General features: G+C 33.8%; 2 protein-coding genes, 1 long non-coding RNA gene and 1 pseudogene across 3 annotated transcripts; 2 read left to right on the plus strand and 2 right to left on the minus strand.

The window, feature by feature from the left end:
* Positions 1 to 2254: 2254 nt before the first annotated feature.
* LOC120260075 lies at positions 2255 to 3917 on the minus strand (annotated as a pseudogene).
* A 1177-nt stretch (positions 3918 to 5094) lies between these two features.
* On the minus strand, positions 5095 to 9138 carry LOC120262342 (ATP-dependent Clp protease proteolytic subunit-related protein 1, chloroplastic-like). The gene is given in 11 exon segments (XM_039270439.1): positions 5095 to 5289; positions 5369 to 5461; positions 5539 to 5721; positions 5836 to 5897; positions 5967 to 5988; positions 5990 to 6079; positions 6369 to 6431; positions 6533 to 6637; positions 6766 to 6966; positions 7271 to 7386; positions 8831 to 9138. Coding segments are annotated over 10 exon segments (1188 nt in total). The 5' UTR covers positions 9090 to 9138; the 3' UTR covers positions 5095 to 5289; positions 5369 to 5374.
* A 3184-nt stretch (positions 9139 to 12322) lies between these two features.
* Positions 12323 to 16184, plus strand: LOC120260575 (single-stranded DNA-binding protein WHY1, chloroplastic-like). The gene is made up of 6 exons (XM_039268084.1): positions 12323 to 12629; positions 12723 to 12815; positions 13783 to 13877; positions 14276 to 14349; positions 14972 to 15060; positions 15873 to 16184. Exons 1-6 carry the CDS (start codon positions 12363 to 12365, stop codon positions 15990 to 15992), a joined length of 738 nt encoding a protein of 245 aa, XP_039124018.1. The 5' UTR covers positions 12323 to 12362; the 3' UTR covers positions 15993 to 16184.
* A 2891-nt stretch (positions 16185 to 19075) lies between these two features.
* LOC120260751 lies at positions 19076 to 21759 on the plus strand. Its single transcript, XR_005536487.1, has 3 exons — positions 19076 to 19312; positions 20087 to 20557; positions 21333 to 21759. It is a non-coding gene; the product is annotated as an uncharacterized LOC120260751 (long non-coding RNA).
* The last annotated feature ends 976 nt before the right edge of the window (positions 21760 to 22735 follow it).

A 22735-nucleotide genomic window follows, 5' to 3' on the forward strand; every position in this document is an offset into this window, starting at 1 on the left:
ATATGTATATATAATTATATTTTGAACTTTACTTTTGTTAATTTACTCTTCTTATAAATTATATTTATTATTTTAAAAATATTTATTTCAGGTTTTAATGAGGCAAGCTCTCCATCAACAAAACGCCATAAACGCGAATGACACAAGAGTTGCATGAAGAACAGTTATCTATTTTGATATGATTTACTTAAGATTATAAGTTTTTAATGTTATTGAAATTTTACGAAATTGAAATTTGTTAGTCCATAAGGTTAACTATAAATTATGATAATTGTGTTGTTTTTCTTTTTGCAATAATAATATTGATTTAATATTATTTATGATATATTATCAAAAATTAAATTTTTGATAATTTATATAATTTATTAAAAAATATTCACTAAAATATGTCACAAATTACAAATACATCATAAAAACATGATTGATTGTGACATTATAAAAATATTACAAATTATATAATATTCAATTAATTGTGACATTACAAAAAAATTAATTTATGGTATATTTTTTTAACAATTATGCATGTCACAAAGTATTAATTTTGTCGTGACATCTATATTTTTGTCATCTTAATTAAATGATCAATGTATTTAATAGCGAAAAATATTTTTCATTAGTGACTGCATTTTTTCATTATCCCGAAAAAGACTTTTTGTCACTAAATATTACATTTTTTAACAATATATAGTGACGTTTCTATTTAAAAGGGTAACAAATATTTTTGTTATTTATTATTTGAAAATTAATGGAATGTCACAGATGATAAAACTTACCTCATATTTAGTGATAATTCATAACATTTATAGCCAGGTTTTGGCACTAATATTTAGTGATAAAAATGCATGTCATTAATAATTATAAAAATAAAGTAAAATATGATAATTTTGTCACATAAAAGGTATTATTGTGTGAGAGCATATAAATCGTCACATTAACCGCTTGTAGCGAGCAGAAAGGCGACGAAATGTGGTGGCGCAACAAAGCGTCACAAAATATTTTTAGTGACAAAAATATATTATTTTATGAGCATTATTGCATATATCGATAATTGACAAATTTGTTGTAGTGTTTTCTCTCTTCCTTGAGGAGTAGTTGGGAGCGTTTCTAGCTAAAGTGGGCACATTTCAAAAGTAGAGGGACTAGTCGAGGCGTTTTCGAGTAGAGGGACCAAAAGAGAAGAGAGAAAAGTACATGGATCAATTATGGTATTATACCCATTTAATAATATTTTAATAAAATATTAATTTTTTTAATCCGCTTTCTAGTCCTTTCAATTAGAAACGGACTTTTTATAATATTTAATAATATTTAAATAAAAATATTTATTTTTTTAATCAATTTCTAGTCCATTTCCATTAGGAACAAATTGAAATAGATATTTTCGAATATTTAATAATATTTAAATAAAATATAAAATTTTTAAATCGTTTTCTAATTTCTTTCCATAAAAAGCGGAGTAGAAACATGTATTTTTAAATATTTAATAATATTTAAATAAAAATATAAATTTTTAAATCTGCTTTTTAGTCCTCTTCATTAAGCAATATATTAGAAACGGATATTTTTAATATTTAATAATATTTAAATAAAATATAAATTTTTGAAAATATGTTTCTAATTCCCTTTCAATTGAAGCGGATTACAAAGATTTTTCAGATCTTAATCTCATACTATTAAAAGCGGATTAAAAGCGAATATTTTTCGAGCGCGTATCTACAAGCGCAACCCATTTGTGAAGTTTAAATGTGTACCTTTTGAGCTAAATTGTTTGGTCGGTGCTTTAGCAAACCATCATTGTCAAACTTTTGGAATTACGTATTCTATTCCACAAGAGATTTCATCTCCCCTGTGATTACGAGCTGCTACACATGATTGTGGCCTACCAACTTAATTGTTTTGCTTAACTTTTGTTTTACTTAATTAATTAGCTTTGTTGGTTTTTTATATATATAAAAAACCAATAACTTCATTGAATTCTTCCAAAACAAAGAAGAAAATCAATCAATGAATATCTCTTCAACCTTGTGTACAGAAACATTGGCCTATTAAATAGTTTGTCAAAAGACCAATATCAAATGGCCAAAACATAAATGTTTACACAGAGCAAAATGAGTAACAAAAAAGAAAAAAAAAATTTCAAGTGCAAATGTGACTAAAACACTCAAATCAAAATGAAACTATAATGACAACCAATATTGCTACTCAAAATACTCCCCATCCTTTTTCAATCCGCCCCGCTAGTAGACCTCTTTGATCAACATGGTTTGTTAGGCTTGCACGGTAGAGTTCCGGAGTATCTAACAAGCCTCTTAACAAAGCTCCCTGGCTTGGCCTTTATCATATCTTTCTTACTAAAATGTCTTGTGTTCGCCGGCCCTGATTGCCGGAAAAATGCTCCGTTCCTCAACTCATCGCCCTCTGACTTCCACACCCATGATTTCCACACCGACTCCGGCGCATAATCTCTTTTCGTCACCTAAATTCAATTCTCAACCTTACTTTCATATGTCAACATTTATTTAATTAACTGATGTGAGACTATTAGTTACTCGATCATACCTCTTTCGCATTAGGATTGGGAGGAGCAATATACCGATTCCCTTGACTAATGATAGTTGGATGTTGGCTACCACCAACAGCATACATCAACCAATGTGTGTAGTCATTATTAACAACATGTACAAATCCCCATCGAACCCTAATTTTAACACAAAATTGAATATATCAGCATCAAATAGTCTCTGATTAATTGTATCTTAGTTAAGAGATAATTATTTGTTAACCTTGGCATTCTTTGAACCAGGCCTTTTCCAAAGTGATTAAAAGCCACAGTGATTTGCATGATTGCATCATCTGCATATGCATCACTAGCTCCAAACAGCATCACCTACAACATCATTTAAACCAAATATTAGTACGTGACTCAAATTGTGTGCATGCATGCATGCATGCACGTAGAAAAAAAAGGAAGAGACTTATACGTCATTGTGTCTAGTGAAATGGCTGTTGGAAATGGTGATGGCCGTTGAACCCTGAATAGCATCAATGAGTCCATCCATGCAATTATACATTGAAACATGATCAATCCAAACATTGGAAGCTCCATAAATGGAAATCCCATCACCATCACTCCTGGTTCTCAAACCATAATGAGTGGTTGAATCCCTAATCATGCCTCCATTGCCTGCCTTGATATCATGAATATGAAGATTGTGAATAATCACATTCTGAACAAACTGGATGGTGAATCCAGCACCCCCGGCAATGTGCACTTGCACTCCACGGCCGTCGATCGTCTTATGACCATTAATTATGAGCTCTTCAGTCAGCCTAATTACCATGTCTCTTTTAAACACAATCCAAAGAGGCTTTTCTTGGATCACTGCATGCCGGAGAGTGCCTTTCTTGGGGTTCACAAGGTCATCATCGGAGGCGTCAGTGACGACATAGTAGGCACCCCGGAGTCCACCAGTGGTTTTATGTCCGAAACCTTTTTGCACACAAGGCTAGAGTTTTTCCGATGACGGTGCCAATTTTTCCGGCACCTCCAGCACCGATCAATTGGGTTTGTTGCTCGGCATGGTCCGCCTTTTCGGTACTTCCTCTTGAGAATCCTCCGAGTGCTATTACCTTCCATGTCACTGCACAAAGGAGAAATATTGTAAATTGACAATAATAAATAATTCCATTAACTCAGAAAATCCGAGATCGAACTTTTGAACATCAGCATTGAAACTGTTGGTGATGGACTCAGGGTCGGGGACGAAGGCGGCTTGAGCGTTGGCCTTAGCTATCTCGGCACGTTTTTGCCATGTCTCATCGAAGTCGGCAATGTTAGCTTCCGATAAGGCGGCGCAAGTGAGGAAGAGGAAGAATAAGTAAGAGAAGAAGCTACAAGCAGTATGAATGTCCTCCATTTAAACAACAAAACTTCTTCTTCTTCTTGTATGTTTTCTTGTTGGTGGTATATAACTTGTTTTATTTGATCACTTTTTTGTATGTCTTTAATACTTGTTATTAGTGACCCCAAAATAAGTATTTGAATTGGTTTGGGAGGGAAGGTCTGGGGTGGAGAGATGAATGGAGGTGAGGAATAATGTAAGTAGAGCCTCAGCCAGACCAAACCCTAAAGCAAGTGGAGAAGAAAGATCAGTGAGTTGGGATCATGGTAAGGATTTATGGGAGAATGGAGAGGGAGGAGTAGTTAAAGATGGGGGAATCATGAGTAAGTGAAGGAGAAGGTGTAAATAAAGAGGAGGGAGGGGGAGGAGTTAAGAGGATGAAGGTAGTGTTCCTACACCTTCCAATGGAGAGAAGTCCGGATTATAATAAGAGATGGTCCTTTGTTTTCTCTTTGGAGAGGAGAGTTTTTAGGGTTAGATTTTGAGGAATGTCTCTTGACCGTTGTTGTTTGTATTGTTAGTGCGTGTTTGTTTTTACGTGCTGGACTTTGGGTTTAAATTGAAAAGGTCATCATAAGTCCTTGGATTTTCTTAATTTTTTTCTGAAAATTCATAGATCATTTAATAAAAAAAATAAACTATTTAAGACATGTAAAAATATTACCACTAAAAAAATGCAGATTTATGTCCGAACAGTTCAGGTTCAGGCTCAAGTGCATTGAAGTATTAACTCCATGTCAGTACTCATTTTATCAAATAATAATAATAATAATATGCAGATAATTGTGGTATTTCATTAAAAAATTTGACTAAGGTAATATGCAGGAAAGCCCTCAAAAACAAACAAAAGTTCTGTGAATAAATATATGTACTTTGTTGTGTGTTGAACTTGAAGGGATTAAGGAGAAATGAAAAAGAAGTGCCTTTGTTTTATGCAAAAGGACTACAGCACTCAAAAGGATACGCAAACGTAGAATTCAAAATTTTATTGAAAAAAAAAAAACCAACCCATTCCTTATTTGTTGAATTTTGAAACACAAAGGAAAAGATATATAATAAAGGCAAAATAGGAAATAATTTGTATTCCTATCACACAATCGCCCAAACACAGTATTAAAATGCAGAAATAATTTTTTCAGGAATAGTTGCTGCATTCATGCACATGCACCTAGACATTGTTCAGACCCAGCAGTTTAGGAAATTCAAAATCTTGCATTGTATTTAACATGGCTGTTCTTTCAACATCTAGATCCAGTGTAATAACATTATGAAAGTATTTAGAAAAAGCTCATAAGTACCAGAATGATCTTCATTCTTCTACTTTAGCTTGATTGATAAACATATTAACACAGTGCCAATGGCTGAATTCTATTTGGGCATTTCACTCCTGAAACATAATTGAAACAAATCAATATTTACGGGCTTTTTGCTGAATATAATGCAGAAAGCTGAAGCTGAAACTGTACCTGTGCCTATCTAAATCCAGATGGAGCTGCTTGGGTGCCGCCTCCAGCTTGCCTTCGCATGTTTTTCGATTGAGCCAGCATCCCATCATAATCCTGGCAAAAATTGAAAATGGCAGTTAATATGATGCCCTTAAGGGCATTTTTTGGAAGACAGGTCAATAAGGTTTTACTCGTTTCTCATATGCAACGTCTCGTGAGTCAATGATCTTATCCGCTATTCCATATGCAATTGCTTCTTGTGATTGAAAATATTTCGGACGCTGGATGTCTTTCGCAATTTCTTCCTTGGACTTTCCGATTCCTTTGGCTAACAACTCAATGTAGTAGTCGGTGTTTGCATCAAGCTCCTTAGCCTGGATTAAGTGATATATCACAGACCTTCCATTAGCAAGCCGGTCCGTAAATTTTAACCAATGTGTACATGGGTTTAGATGGAGGCAAGGAGGGAGGGGAAGATAGGAATTTACCTTGATCCACATATCAATAACAGATCCACTTGATCTATTTACTTTTGGTAGATATAGCTTAGCTGCATACCAGAAAATTATCCAATTAGCACTCAACATAGAAAAGTTCAGGGATGACTAGGGAAGCATACTTGATGCATTTGGCTGAAGAGCGCTGGTACCCCTTCGCACCGAGGGATAAGAGCATTGCTGCTTGACCATATGCCATGCCACAGTTCACCGTGTAAATTTTGGATTTGCAGTACTGTCAACAAATTAAAAAACAATAATAAAAGGTTATTATGCCCTGCCAGATGCCATTACTCAAATCAATGTGTAGAAAACACATTCCCCTACAGCCCTGCAATAATATCTAAAACTTGATGGTATAGAATATGCGAAAACAGTAAAATTCTTCATGATCTGATGATAATGTAATAAGTTTCAAGATGGTAAGATGACAAACAGTTCACACGTAATATCTGCAATCTACATCATCACTGTAATTCCTGAACTTTCAAAAAATACTTATTGTGCTAAATTGGTATACTTACAGCTAAAGTATCAGCAATGGCATATGCCTCAGTTTCAGATCCAACAGTCTCCATCTTTTCATTCTGGAGAATTGCACGAGAGTATCAGTATGTATGAAATTAAAATATTGGTACTCCAGATTGCTTTCGGAAAGATAATTTTCACAGGAAATGTTTAAATGTACCTGTGTTCCAGATGAGTTTATGTAAAGATATATAGGTTTTGATGGGTTGTCATAGTCTAACCACATAAGCTGAGCAACAAGTAGCTCAGTCACAGCTGGAACTATCTGAAAACAAAGAAGCAAAGCTATTTTAAAAGACTATGCATGAAAAGGTAGTTTAAATTATAAGTTGTAGAATTCAACTTGGTACAGATTGCAAAATATGATTTTAGATATTTTAAGCAATGTCTTACAGGCATGCCTAAGTAGCATATCCGAGCATCTAAGAGCAAAGATGGCAAGTCTGGAGGTGCAGTTCTGGGCCTGCCATATCCCCGAGCTCCTCCACGGTACATGCTTACACTCATACTGTACTTTGATGAAGCATTAGTTGTACCTGATAGGCTATACATCCCCCCATTATCGACATAATTCCTAGTGGATGATATGCTCTCCTGTGATCAAATTAAAACACTCTGAGATTTCAACATATATATATATATATATATTTTGGTCAAAGGAGATTTCAACTACTTATAGTTTCCAACAAAACACCAGGTTCTCAGAAGCATCTCTCATTTTCAATTTTATGAAGGTTAACACATAGTATTTGTGGTACTAACTAGTGTAGTTGCAATTATAATCAGTTGCATCACCACAAGTTCAATGTAGGTTCAACAAAAAATGATCCGTGAAATCTCATGAAAAAACCATTGCTGAAATGAAACATAGTTAAAGAAAAGAGAAAATAGGTTTGACCTCAGTGACTTGGTCAGCTTGACGACGGAAAGGGTTATCCTCTGTCATAAACATATCCATTTGTGAAGCAGAAAGACCATAGAGGCAGCTGGGAGCATTTTTATAATTGTCCATCACTGCAGCAATTGGGAAATTATAAACCACAGAATTTTAGAAAAGTTTTTGATCAATTCCACTTAGGAATAAGGCATGATAAACAGGAACTCAATTATACAAAGCATGAGTACCATTTCAGATACAATTCACACTCTATGTTGAAACTAACATGCACAAAAAAAATGGAATAAAGGAATAAAAGAAATTGTAGTTTCAGGCAAGCCACTTTATTCTTGGTAGTCAAATTTCATCATATAGGTGGGACTGAATTAAAATGGTATTCCCTCCAACAATTCGACTTTTAACTGGATGTCTCCAATTACAAGTTTTTATGAATTTGATTAATATGAACAGACAGCCAACTAGGAAGTGGAATATCACAAACATTCCTATTACTGTCCAAATGGAATTGAAGGCAGGCCAAAGAAACAAAAGTCTCAAAATTCCTCAATGATAACAACAGGTAAACATTTCTATTTAGACAAACGTCACAAATATTCCTATTACTGTACAAGGGAATTGAAAACATGCCAAAGAAACAAAAGTCTCAAAATTCCTCATGATACAACAGGTAAACATTTCTATTTAGACAACATATGCAAGTAAACATCCAAAAAATTAAAACTTTTCATCTCTGAGTGACAGATAAGAAAATTGCTCTATATCGACCATACTAATCACTAACTCTCCTAAAACTTGAATTTTAGAAGAAATTTGATTCCGTCAATCCTTAGTGTTGGGTGTGACTTGAATTGTCAGGGCAACCTGACTCATGTAATTTGAGCTCAATTTTGGGGTTAGGGTTTGAGCATATAAATGCCACCTATCTTTCTCTGTTTACATGAAAGAGACTTGAGAAATGTCTTGTGTTCATACTTTCATAGTAATGCTTCCACCACAATGAAGTTCTTCTCTTCCTCCATGGTTTTTCCATGATTTTGAGGATTTTCACGGAGATCACTATTTATGTTTGTCTCTTTCTGTGCATATTCATTGCGTTCCAATTGATTAGATTGCATACCTCAAGCTGTTTCTCAATAATTAGCACGTAAACAGAAGCTGTGCATTGCCACAAACAAAGACACAGAAGGATCACAGATGGAAAACCACAAGTGAATTTGATCTCAACAACAAAATTCAATGCACTCCTCACAATTGTCAAAAATGATCCTTTAACAACAATTCCGACATATTTCTACCAAGAATTGAAAGCAACCCTAAAATAATCCAAGAGAAGCAAGCAAACAGAATTCAATATAAAACCAACACTAAATCGCGTCGCTTCCAACATCATCAACCAATTCAGTGACCCATATGATTAAATCAACATAACCCCCTAAATACACTAGATCAAAGTATCAAAAGCCTCAAACACAACGCAAACACATTACCAAACCCCATAAAAATTGAATTTTTTGAGGCCAATCCATGCAATTCCGAGAATGAGCAAAAGGGAAAACTCACATCCGTCCTTGAGATTCTCTTCACGAAACTTTCTTGGGATGTGTTCAAAATCATTAGTAGAAGCCGAGGCCGAGATGCATCGCCGGATCGACTTCTTTCTAAGCTGAGAGGCGAAACGTACCGAAGAAGCAGCGAAGAGGGGCTTTGATCCATGGATGAAAGATCGGAGAGGGAATCCGGCGCCATGAAAGAGCTCGGAATTCGCTCTCGAGCTCGGAGAGCGAAGGGCATGGAGCGAGGTCGAAGCAGCTGTCGCCATGCGAGGGTGAAGAAGAGGCGGTGTGCGAGAGAAGCCCAAGCTGAGCCAGGTGGCGGCGATATTATCCTCAGTATCGGATCCGATCTCGTATCGGATTCGGATTCGGATTCAGAACCCGTTAATGTTATCCAATTTTCGTATCGAACCCTAAAAAGGTCAAAATTTCTGATTAGAACCTCGGTGGTTTCGGAGAGTACTCACTGCCCCTTTTCAGTTTATGAATAGATAATTTATTTATATATGTCCCAATTAAAATTATTATTTATATATTGTGCCAGCATCATATTTATATAGATACTCTGCATGAACATTCAAATGGCTTTTTTGAAAGAGAAATGCTATATGAGCCGATTTACTTGGCCGAAATCACGGGCGAATGACATGGTTACCTATGTCATCAATTTTCTCTCCTCGGATTAAAAACTCCCAAGCTGAGCCCCTTCTTTGACATAATGCCTCCTCTTTCTTCTTGAGCTTCTCATCTCCTTCCAAAGCTGCTCCTCATCTCCATACTGTGCTTGATCTCTCGACGAATGTGAGTGTGGAGAGGATCGATACCTCCTCCATCCTCTCCGAGGCTTTGAAGACTGTCGCCAAACTCATCGTGCCAGCCGAAAAAGTCGTATGTTTTCTCTCCATCTCTTGATTTTTCTTCTGTTTTTGTTCTTGGTTGTAGTTTTTTGTCATCTTGAGCTTGAAGGATGGTACTTAGGTTTGTAGCTTGGACATAACGCCTCCTTCTTGTTCTTCTTCGAAGCTTCTCATCTCCGTCTGAAGCCACTCCTCATCTCCATACCGCTCCTCATCTACATACCGTCCGGAAGCTATATGTTTTCTCTCCCTCTCTTGATTTTTCTTCTGTTTTTGTTCCCCCTTTGATGTGCTTTGTCATTTCATTTTATTTGTGCAGAAGATATGATACGTATTAAGAGTTGTTAGAATTTTTCGGTTTATTGGCAAACTAAATTTTTTTCACTGATATTTGATTTAATATATTTACTATTTGCATTTAGTTTGTTATAAATTGATGTTTGTTATGGGAAAATTTCAAATAAATAAATTTTATTTGAGAAATGTTGTTATGAATGTCTATCCTTGTTGTGGCGGTTTTTGTCATTTGATCAATCAATAAAGCAGTGTTGTAATCCCCTCGCTCAACATCAATTCATCACAAGCATGAAACTAGAAGATAGTAAAACGATAGAGATTGAAGACAAATGAGGTTTATTTTTTTAGTTGATCATCTCTATAACATTGCAAGAACTTCAAAAATCTCAAAATTATAAGCCTCCAAAGCGACCTCATTTTCTTCGATGAATTAAACTATCACGAGTGAAACATGAGTACTAAAAATGAAAACACGAGAAGTCCACTTTTAGTTGATCATTTCTACAAAAATTGTAGGCAACCCTATGCTTATTTGAGAGACATGGCAGGGCCTCAAATTATCGAGAATTCGTGGCTTCATTACTTTGTCAAAGCATCCACTGTTATAGCAGCACTCAGTTTTTTTGTTGACATCAAGGTGAGTCCCCAATTGAAACAAGTTCACCATAAGCAGCAGGCTCCCAGGTTCCTCCAAATGACATTGGCACGGACTCCCTTCAGACTTTACAAGATAAATACATCAAATAAAAATGGTTGACTATTACTATATCAATGACTTGTTTAAGGCATCAATAAAAATTCTCCATACACATAAAAAAGAGTAAAAAGCGAGATGAGATGCCCTGCAACTAGATTTACAGGAAATACAAGAAGGATGAAAGAAAAATTCATTTAGTTTGCCAATAAACCCAAAAATTCTAACAAATCACTATTCAAATCACACATTCCAAAATTCAAACATTTAGACCGCATAACAACACAAACACACATTCATCATATTCAAATCACTATTTTTTTTAATGAAACTTCATTCGATCCATGAAGACCCCAAAAGTTATAAAAACAACAAAATTAATATTTCCAACATTTAGTTTACCAATAAACCCAAAAATTCTAACAAATCTTAATTCTAGCCCTTGAATCAATTGCACAAAATCCAACAGCGAAACGCATTTCATATCTTCTGCACAAATAATTTCATGAATTAAAATGAAATGGCAAAGCACATCAAAGGGGGAAGAAACCTTCCTAGAAAAATTGCTTTATTTCCTCCATTCTTTCTCAAACAAAAAAATATCTTCAATAATCATGAAGCTACAAACCAAGTACCATCCTTCAAGCTCAAGATGACAAAAAACTATAACCAAGAACAAAAAGCAGAAGAAAAAAATCAAGAGAGGGAGAAAAACATACAACTTCAAACTACAGAGTGAGGTTTAGCGGCGAGTGTTGAAAGCCTTAGAGAAGATGGATGACGTGTCGATCCCTCCACGATCACTTTTTGTCGAGAGATTCAAGCATGAGTACGGAGATGAGGAAGCGATTTAGAGGAGATGAGGAGCTGCTGGCCGGTATGGAGATGAGAGGCTTGGAGATGAGATGGCGGCGGCTTCGAGTATGGAGAGGAGAGCTTGGAGGGAGGCGAGGAGGCGGCAGGGCGGAGATGAGAAGCTCAAAGAAGAAGAAGGAGAAGGCGCTATCTCAAGAAGGGCCCAACTTGAGAAATTTTTTTTCAAACCGAGGAGAAAAAGGAGGCATTATGTCCAAGTTGGGAATTTTTTTTAATCCGAGGAGAGAGATTCGGCCTGTGATTTCGGCCAAGTAAATCAGCTCATATAGCATTTCTCCCATATAAAATAATGAAAAGTTTACCATGATGAGTAAGACGAGAAGATTTGTAAAAATCATATTCAATTAAAAAACTCTCTTATCATGTAATTATGAAAGAGAAAAATACTTCTCCGACAAAAGATCTACTATGCCTATTTAAATAATACTATAACCAATATACAATTATGAGAATAATAGATAAATTATATTATTATAATATTATGGGACAGAAATTTAATTATGTGTTTATTCATCCACTGCCTATGTGACTGACCACAGTGCTCTACACATTGATTGTCAAGTGCTTATTATTTCTTGATTTGAAAACGACCACTAAATTTAAAAAAAAAAAATCACTGGATTAAAAAATTATATCCTAACAAATTAGAAAGCATGCGATGTTTCTAAATAATTTGTATATTTTTCAGGGGTGACAAAGAAAAAGCTTTTAACAGGTTAACGGACTTAGAAAATCCACATCCGAATCCGCTTTAAGCTCCACGCTATCACTAACTGACTAACTACGCCAGCGTTCCGAGCTTTCTCCGCTTTCCAATGGCGCTCCCCATCTCCCACTCTCTCCCATCTCTCACCCATGGCTTCGTTCCCAAAACCCTAGCCCTAAAGAGGACCCCTTCCTTCATAGTCTCTCGCCGTTCCGACTACTATGAGCCGCAGAAGGTCACTTCTCGCCCCCCGCCGCCTGAGGACTCCCTGTCCGCCGCCTCTCAGCCATCTAGGGTTTATGTTGGGTATTCAATTTATAAAGGCAAGGCTGCTCTCACCATCGAGCCCCGTCCTCCCGAGTTTTCTCCTTTGGATGTAGTTTCACTCCTCTTTATCTCTTTTTCCCCTTGCTTTTTGCTGCTGGTTTCTTCTGATTTTTGATATTTGGTTTTGGATTTTTATTGGTAGTCTGGAGCATTTAAGGTGTCGAAGGAAGGGTTTGCTTTGATGCAGTTCGCGCCTGCGGTGGGGACTCGGCAGTATGATTGGAGCCGGAAGCAGGTTGCTTGTGCTTTCGATTGAACCTGATATTTGCTGTGTTATTGATGCGTTTTGTTTTGAAAAATTTTGCAATTTTTATGGACTCCTGGCTGTAGTTGGTTTTATGCATTCAAATATTATCTGTTTATCATACATTTTTCTGCAACTGTGCTTGTTCTTTTTCGTTAAACCTGATGTTTCCTGAGCCGTTGATTCATTTCTTTTGAAAATTTGCTATCTTGGACATGGAGCTGTGAATAATTCTTGTTTCTGTCTACAACCTATAGTTGGTTTTATGTTTCCAAAAATTCAAATATCATATATTTATCATACGTTCTGTGCTGCTGTGCTCATTGTTTCCATTAAACGTGATGACTTATTTTCTATCAATAATACTTGTTCTTATCTAAGACCTATAATTGGCCCTATGCTTTGAAATACTATCCGTTTATCATGGGTTATGTGCTACTATGGTTATTCTTTCCATTAAGCCTGGTGTTCCATTTGCTGTTGATGTGTTTTCTTTAGAAAAGTTGCAATTTTGGTCATGAAACTTTGAATAACAATTGTTTTTATCAATAACCTATAGTCCGTTTTATGCTTTCATATTTTGTCTATTTATCATGCGGTGAGTGCTACCATTCTCATTCTTTCCGTTTAGCACAAAGTCACCTATGTTGTTTGTGTGTTTTCTTTTGGGAAGTTGCAATATTGTTTATGGTGCTGTGAATAATGCTTGGTTTTATATTCAACCAGCAGCTGCTATGTTTTATCTGCATTGTGTGTGCTATTATTTGTGCTTTGGTTGTGAATCTTGTGGTATTAGTTGATATTTTTGTCTTTTTTTCTTTTCTTTTATTTAGCATCTTTATTGTTATTGTGGTAATCTTTTGCCTAAAATCATTGCCAGATTTTTTGTTACTAACTTTACTTGTCTTTTTCTTGATGTTTTGAGATCTTAAATTTTTTTCATTTAATTTTGAAATAGGTCTTCTCTTTATCTGTCACTGAAATTGGCACTTTAATGAGTCTTGGTGCCAAAGATTCGTGTGAGTTTTTCCATGATCCATTCAAGGGAAGAAGGTATTGTATTGCATTGTTATTTCCAATTATAAATACAAAATTAATCACATATCAAATAGTTCAATTGCCACAGTTACTCACCTGTGTTGTGCACAACGATATGTTACCTTACAATTCAATAGTTGGAGTTTGTTGTTCCAACTTAATATTGTTCTTTTCCTTCAATTTTTCAATTTTTTTGACATTTCATTGATAGATGAAGATCTGGGGCATGCTCAAGAAGAGAATAAAGTTTTGTGCTATATATTTATGTTTGTCTTTGGTATTTTTCACATAGATTGTCGGAATATCTTCACAAAGCCATGATCTTTCTGATTTTGTTTCTGGAAGGACATTTTCTGAAATTTAAACTTTAGAATGAAGAGTGAAATACGAAACAAGTGTGTTCTATTTTGCAGTGATGAAGGCAAGGTCAGGAAGCTTTTGAAGGCAGAACCTCTTCCAGATGGCACTGGCCACTTCTTTAATCTCAGTAAGTCTCAATAATCTATACTTTTGAGATTATACATGAACTAAATAGATAATTTTTGCTGAATTTTGCATCCAAAATTGCGTCCTTTAAATCATTGCATCTGCCATCTCACACATGGGTCTTGAAATAGACAATGTTGCAATACAGCCTGTGGTGAGAATTTGGTGCATTAAATGATGGATTAATATGTACAGTTTGACATATATTTTCCAATCTTGGATCATTGATATGTTTGCATAAGGTGATTATTATGGTTTTGTTGGGGTCTTATAGCTCAACCTTGTCACTATAAACACATTTTGAAAAAATTGATTGAATCTTCTCTCAGCCTCAATTGAAGTCAACATTTGTTCGGGTAGGTTATGCTAATTCTTACGAAGTTTTACAGAGTCTAAAATAATTTTGCTCATGCAACCTTTAGGGACCTTTTTTCCTAATGCATGTAATACTCATCATTTAGTTTCACTGTGGATGTTAACAGTTTCTTTATTATGATTTTATTTTGTTAAAAATTAATCACATGTTGTGTAAAAATTTCGAAATGAAAGAAAAGAGGTGTTTTTAAAAACATTTCTTTTTTAATTCAAATATTCGGTGATGTGCTTATTTCTTTTTCTTGTAGGTGTCCAGAATAGGCTCTTGAATGTGGATGAGAGCATATACATTCCTATCAGTAAAGCAGAATTCACAATTCTGAACTCATCCTTCAATGTATTACCTCTTCTCCTCACTGCACACTATTAGTATTTTAGTATTTTAACAGTAAATAAATTGGTAGTAAATTGCTTGAGAATGGGGAAGTATATGACATTTGCTTATATGACAATTATCAAACAATGAAAAATCATTTGCTGATCCAGGTTATAGGTTTTTGTGCCTATTACCTCACTAAATCTGCTGCCCTCTTATGTTTGTAACCTTATGTTTCCAAAAATAGATTGATTATTGGATGGATTCGATGATTCAACATGGATCAACTATTATTATTATATTAAGTAAGCCAAGCCAACATGATGAAATCGGTAGACACACTGCTCTTAGGAAGCAGTGCTAGAACATCTCGGTTCAAGTCAAAGTTAAACTTACATAAAGCTTTCTCAACTTCAAGGCTTCTATAGCTGACTTTCATTTTAAGGTCAAAGGTTTGGTTCATAGTGAACTGCCAAAATTGCCCATTGTGTTGGTAGCGTACCATATCTTTAAGTTGACTTCTAGAGCTTTAAATTTATGACCTATTCTTTACATTTATCCTTCTGATTTAATGGAAGGTGGACCAGGTGGAATCAGCATAAGTTAGTTGTGTTCAATCAATCATTGCCCTTTCCAATAGGTTGTCTCATGGAAGCGTATATTGCATAATCAGAATTCAAATAAAATTAACTTTCAGTATTTCTGTGATGTATCAAATGTTGTATAACCCAATTTCTTAGTCCAGTGCGTTGTGTGTGCATTTCAAATCATTTCCGTTTATATTATCTTGATTTTTGAGTTTAACTGTCAATATTTTTTCTTCATTGATGCAGTTTATTATACCATACCTTCTCGGCTGGCACGCATTTGCGAATACTATCAAACCAGAGGACTCCATTCAGACAAACAATGCAATCTCAAGATCTGGGGTTGAGTTGGAATGGGGAAGATGACTCTGTTGATCAAATGGAACAAAGAACCGCAACATGTGAGAGTCCATCGAGCTTCTCGATTTGCAAGATAAGCAGGCTTCGATATTCAGAACATCTGTATCCAAACGCTTGCTCACTGCCTGCGTTGCCTCTGCATCACACTCAGACATTTTGGAGTTTTGAGTAAACCTTGAAATGCAGTGGTTAGTTGGATTGTACTTGCTAAGGGTTCACATTTAGTTTTAGTTGGCATCATTGTTCTTTTCTTTTCTGCACTGGAGTTACTTCAGAGTTCAGACAAGCTTGATTTTACTGATGTGGTTTCTATTGCTTAAATTAGTGGATGCTTCATAATCTCACAGAATTATTTATCAGAAATTGGGTTATGTGAGATTTGGTATTACAATCTCAGTTTTTATTTTTATTTTTTAAACAAATATGGGTAAATCACGTGATAAGAATAAATGGGGATACATGTGAGAAGTTAAGTTTTACAGCATTTGTATTGGAGATTCAGTGTCAAGTGTCAATTTTGGTCTATTGGGTATTGGCTTAATCTCAGTATTTTATATATATTGGCTTAATATCAGTATTTTATATAAATATGTATAGGTAATTTTTTTTAGTATGTCATTAAATTTTGGCTTAATCATTCAACATTAATTTGATTTCACTGGATAGTAAATTAAAAGATTTTTGTCCCCAAATAAATGATATGGTTTTTATGATATGGACACTTTTAATACATTTAATAATATGTTATGGAGAGAATTGATATGAATTTTTAAACAACCATGTTATCAATTGGAGGTTGAAATCTTTGATTAATTACAGTTGAAATCAAATTAAAGTTTAATGATTAAATTGATACAAATTGAAATTATGTGATTGAAGTGAAAATAAATCAAAGTTTAAAATATACTTAAAAAATTTACGCTAAGGATAAAATAATTATTTTCATGATTAAAAAATAATTCTCCAATTTTATTAATGAAATATAACTTTTTGAAAAACAATCATCTTTGCCCAATTAGAGATGGGCACGGGCCGGTTAACCGGGCCCGTCGGGTCTGGTTCACCGGACTCAAAACCGGCCCGTGCTACAGGAGAGACTCCCCGGGCCGGGTTGACCAGGCAGGAGAATGAACCGGACCCGGCCCGGCGGGTTTTTGTAAATAACCAAAAAATGTGTAATGGATGGGGTTTGAACCAGGACCTCTCACATAAAGAAATAACATTAACCAAATTGGCTCTACAAATTTTTTTCTCAGTATTAGTTTAAAAACATAAATAAATATAAAGAAGTTACTAATATTTTTTTAAATTTAATCCCAAACAATAAAAAAATTTTTAAAAATAATTTATAATAACTTAAAAAAATTTTTAAGACATATCAAAATAATTTTAAAAAGGATAAAAAAACTACATTTTTAATTTATTTATCTATCAAATTAAATTATTAGCACACCTTTTTAAGTGCAACAAAATGTATATATCAAGTAGTATTCTTATTTTTAAATTGAAGTTATCATCAACTTATTTATTTATTGTAATTAGGGTTGGCTCTAGATTTTTACTTTTGATCTCTAACAATAGGGTTATTATTGTCTTTATCATGTTGTCATTGAAAAAAAGTTCACATCAAAATAATATGGTGTGAACCATTATTCAAAAAAATATTCTTTTTTTACTAATATATTTTTTTATAAATTGATTTACATAATTTAAAAAACAATTTTTTTGTAATTTTATTTTTTTTATTTTATAAATTGAAACAAAAATAATCTCAATATATATGTGATAAATTAGAGTCTGCTTTATTTAATAGAATTTAAGAGTAATGCATATGTAGAGATTTAGTCTTATAGTAGAAAAAGACAATTAACAAAATAATTATTTTTTAAAAAAATATTTATGAAAATTTATTGTTTGATACTTTGATATTTTATTAATTGATTTGTATAATTTTTTTAATTTATTATATGGTTTCTTAATTTTTTTATAATTTAAATATATAAAAATATTTTAATCCATATCCTACATCTATCATATATAATTCTTTCCAATAAATATTAGAAACAAATAGTAAATTTCAGTGGTTGGGTTTTTTCTATCCAAGTTCAAGATCATGAGTTCAAATCCCATGACCAACAAGTACTTAGGGAGTGTTTAGTTGTCAGGAGTGGATTGGGGGGGGGGAGTGGAGTATGAGTAAGAATGAAGAATGTGTTTGGTTGATAAGGATTGGAGAGTGTAATTTATTGGGAATGAGAAAAGTAAAGAAGGTAAATATGATAAGATGACATTTATGCCCTTTATTCAAATGAATATTATGTAAATTGAAAAAAATAAATTAATTGTTATAAATAAATATTTCAAATTTTTTTGTTAATATCATTAGTAATTAATTAACTATAATAAATAATTATATCAAATTGATAATCAATTATATTTTTTAAAATAATTAATTAACTATAATAAATAATTAATTAATGAAGAAATATTATTAATTAATTATTATAAATAAATATTTAACTATAATTATTAGTTATTATAATTCCATTTTAATTATTAATTATTATTAAATTATCAACTTAATTATTATATTTAATTAAATTATTATTATTTATTTAATAATTATTGTTAAAATTAATTAATTAATTATTATTTAAATTAAATTATTATTTTAATTATTAAATAAAAGGGCAAATTGATCATTATCCCAAGGAGTGAGGGAGGAGTGGAGCAATCCCCCCATTGAGGGTCATCCACTCCTCTCTCACTCCCACTCATGACCATCCAAACAAAGGCTTGGATTCACTCCCCTCCCACTCTCACTCCAATCATGTTAACCAAACACTCCCTTAGTATTAAAAAAAAAACAAACAATAACATTAACCGGGTTGGGAAAACCTGACCCGTAACTCGTCCCGTCTACGATGACGGGTCGGTTACTGGAAATCAAATGAACCGACCCGCCGGGTCATTGAACCGGCGGGCCGGTTTTCGGACGGCCCGTGCCCACCTCTATGCCCAATCATATTTTGAAAGAGTATATTATTCCATATTGTTTTTTTTTATCTGAGTCTATTTATTTAGAAAAGTTAACAGTCTTGGTGGGCACTGGCACATAGACTTTTCTAGGGTTTCGATTTGGTATTCTGAGATTCGAAGCTGCCGCAATGGAGTATCGAGATGTATGGCGGCTACTTGGAGGCCATCGGCCGGCGTCGCCGCTTTGCCATTCTCGCCGCCGGTGACTAAAACAACCTCTGCCGCTGCAAAACCCTAGACGAGATCGCCATGCAACTCTCTGCTTCGCTGCCGATTACGGCCTCTATGTATCTTTCTTCAAGTCCTTTGTCTCGATTCTCTCATAAAAATTGAATTTTTTGGGCTTACGAGTAGAATTTATGAGATATCTCTCCTATGTTTTTGTTGTGATTTTAGGGTTTTATTTTAAGATTTATCCACTAGGTATTTCATTTAAACTGTTATAATTTTAATTGAAGCAGTTCTTTGTTTTCATTGAATAACAGTGGGAAAAAGAAAATCATGTTTAAGCCCCAAGTGTTCTGTTAAGAGGGGATCTTAGTTTTTTACTGCATGAGCTTAGGATTTGTTAGTACCTATCACTCACTGTATCTTCTAATGAATTTTTTTCCTTCTGTTTTTAGTTTTTAATCCATCAAAATGGCGGTATGCCAATGTTATGATCCAGCACTAACATCCATTATTATACTTAAGAAAATGCAAAAAGGTTCCTTTATTACTTATAGTAACCCCTAATGTCATTTTTCTCATGTACGTTATACATGTATATATGAACATGTTGATTTAGGCAATAATATTGTGAAATGCTTGTGGAGCCTTCTTCTTTTCATACTACTGTGGATAAACACTCTCTCAAACTTCTTGATGATTATAAGCATTTGTTATGCCAAGCCAGTTAGCCAGTGTTGACCTTCCTTTGAGTACACAACATAGGTTTTTTTGTAGTTTGTACTCTTTTGTTCCTGCATTCTTCTTGAATGTGTTATGCTTGCTGATAATTCCTTTTGTAGTTATTGTATATTTTTATTTTTGTTTATTGATTTACTATATGCATGCATCAGGAACTTTGTGGAGCAACTGCAGAAATGGTGTGCGACCTCCTTGCATTTGAAGCTGAATCAGTGATAGGGGAGCTGTCAATATTACCATAATCAACCATAAACAGATGATGCATATAAATAAAAATCAGATATTATTTTGACATGATGCTATGCGTTGTTTATTTCCGTTGTTGCACTTCTTCTTTTGCTTCAGCCACGTTTTGGTCTGGTAATGATTTATTTCGATAAGGTGACATTTGTTTCTGCAATTACATGGCTTTCTTTTGCAGTTTGGAACTGAGCTAACTCAAGATGATTGCTGGAAACTTTGTTCTAACTTTGGTTCACTGCAAGAATTGTCATTGAACTTTCAATTTATGAGCTAGTTCTTTATACAATAGATTGGGTTTTGAAACTTCTTATTGATGATGTACTGGCACTCTGTGGGTATAGGGTCATGAAGGACTTACTATTCGTGAGGGCATTGATCAGGTATATTTCTGATTTGATGTGAATCTAAAAGTTCCGTGTTTATTCACTGTGTATTATGTTAACTGATGACAGATAATTTGTGAAATTGCATAACATGTTATTTCATCAAGGAATTTGTCAAAACAGTTTCCATTACAGAATACATGATTTTTCTCCTGGATCTCCAACCTTCTTTTTTTATTAATCAAACACTTATTGTTGTTATTATAATTTTTAATGCCTTTTTCTTTTGGCCAAGTTAAGTTGGACAAACTTTCTTTGAAAGCTAAAAAAGGTCACAAGGTTTAGAGTTGGCTAGAAATGATGTAGAGTGATGTATTGCTGCGCTTATTTGATTTTACTTTATCTTAAGTTTGTGCCATCTCTTTGAAATGTTGCACTAATCTTTGTTGTTTGAATTGTAGTAGAGCCTTCTTCCAAGTTAGGCAATTGTATGCAATGGCTATTTTATGAGTTTCAGTGTTGCTATTAAAAATCTCAAAGTCTTTATTTTTTGGCTTAAACTGTTAAATAAGTTAAGCATGCCCATGGCCGAGCTCCTCCCTTGAGAAATGGGGAAGCGTGGTATTCCACGAGATAAGGTTTTTGTTGTGGCACACAATGGTGTGATGGGCTAACATTAATTCCTCGGCTTCCTATGGCCGCTTTGCTGCTGAGCTGCAGTTAGAGTGAGGATTGGCCAAACATCATTTCCTTAATATCCTTCTTTATTTTACACTCTGATCATCTGTGAAGTGCTTGAAATTGTCATTTATATAAAGATTCTTCATTATAGATGACTGCAGGTCCATTCTACAAGAGAAAAATACCCCTACTTGCCAGTTGATTTGGGAGGTTAATTGTATTGCATGATTGTTATGCATATATATGATTGATTCTTTTGAAATTGAAGAAGCAGGAAATAAGGAACCTAATGTGGTGTATCTTGTAAATTTTCTGCCAAAAATTAGAAATCCCTGAGTTCACTTTAGTGTCATCTTCATTGTTTAATGCATAAACTCTATCGACATTGTCCTGATACTGTTGCAGCCAAAATGATCTGCAGATAAAAAGCTTTAAGGTTTTCCCATGAAATGTAAAGCTAGGTTTGAATGAGTTGTATATTGTTTTTCTGGTTGAGCTTTGTTGCTGCATGTTATGTGGATTTATATACTATTTTCTTTTGATTTTAGTTAGCACAACAGGGTTATTGTTAGAAATGGTTTGTTTATGTTTAGATTTATCAAGGATTTTATGATTAGATTTTAAGATTTAATTATTTTTGTTTGATTAGTATGTTTGGCCTGGTAAGTATTGTAACAAATCTTGTCTGAGTTTTGATTAATAATAATTCTTGATGTAGTTATTTATTTTTTTATTTATTTTTATTTTTTTGTAATTTAAAGTTCAACAGTTATTTTGCATTTAATTCCTTCAAATTTTTTGGGATTTGCATATAATAATGATCTTACATTGCAATTGGGCACAATTGATTAGGAACAAATGTGTGGGATTAATTTTAATATTGCATATATTTATTTAAATAATTAAATTTTGTGAGAAAATAAAAATTAGTGGAACAACTTCCTACATATTGAATATTATCTACATAGAAAATTTAATTATTTTCCAAAGTTATTGTTTAAGGTCACTTTGAAGTCAAGCAAAGTCTTGATTCATCTCTAAAGATGGCAAACAATTTATTTTTATCCAATAAAACAGACTAAGTCCTGAAGTAGTGTTTTTTTCAGAGGTTTTCTCTAACCTTTTTTTTTAAAAAAAATTTGGGTGATCTCTATATTTCGCATTTCAAGCTAATATTAATTCATAATCAATCATGGATTAGAGATTCTAAATATATATATATATATATGTATATATATTTAAACTCAAAAAAAATTAATGAGAAAAAAAAATAATAATAACAAGAACATCTGGGTCCGTGCTGTATATAAAATTCTTCATAATTGTTGATGTGAAGGTGGTGTGAGAAGTACTATGTCTATGTCCCGCATAACAGGACCCACAATCCCAACCACGAACTTGTCCATGATTAATGCATGTCTTAATCTTCCCAACCACTAACCTGTCCATGATTAATACATGTCTTAATCCTTGGATAAACTTGATGTAATATATATATATATATATATATGTGATAACCCTGTCTAATATAAAAGTATCCAAGAAAATATATTT

The sequence above is a fragment of the Dioscorea cayenensis genome, chromosome 5, assembly GCF_009730915.1.
Source record: "Dioscorea cayenensis subsp. rotundata cultivar TDr96_F1 chromosome 5, TDr96_F1_v2_PseudoChromosome.rev07_lg8_w22 25.fasta, whole genome shotgun sequence".
NCBI lineage: Eukaryota > Viridiplantae > Streptophyta > Magnoliopsida > Dioscoreales > Dioscoreaceae > Dioscorea > Dioscorea cayenensis.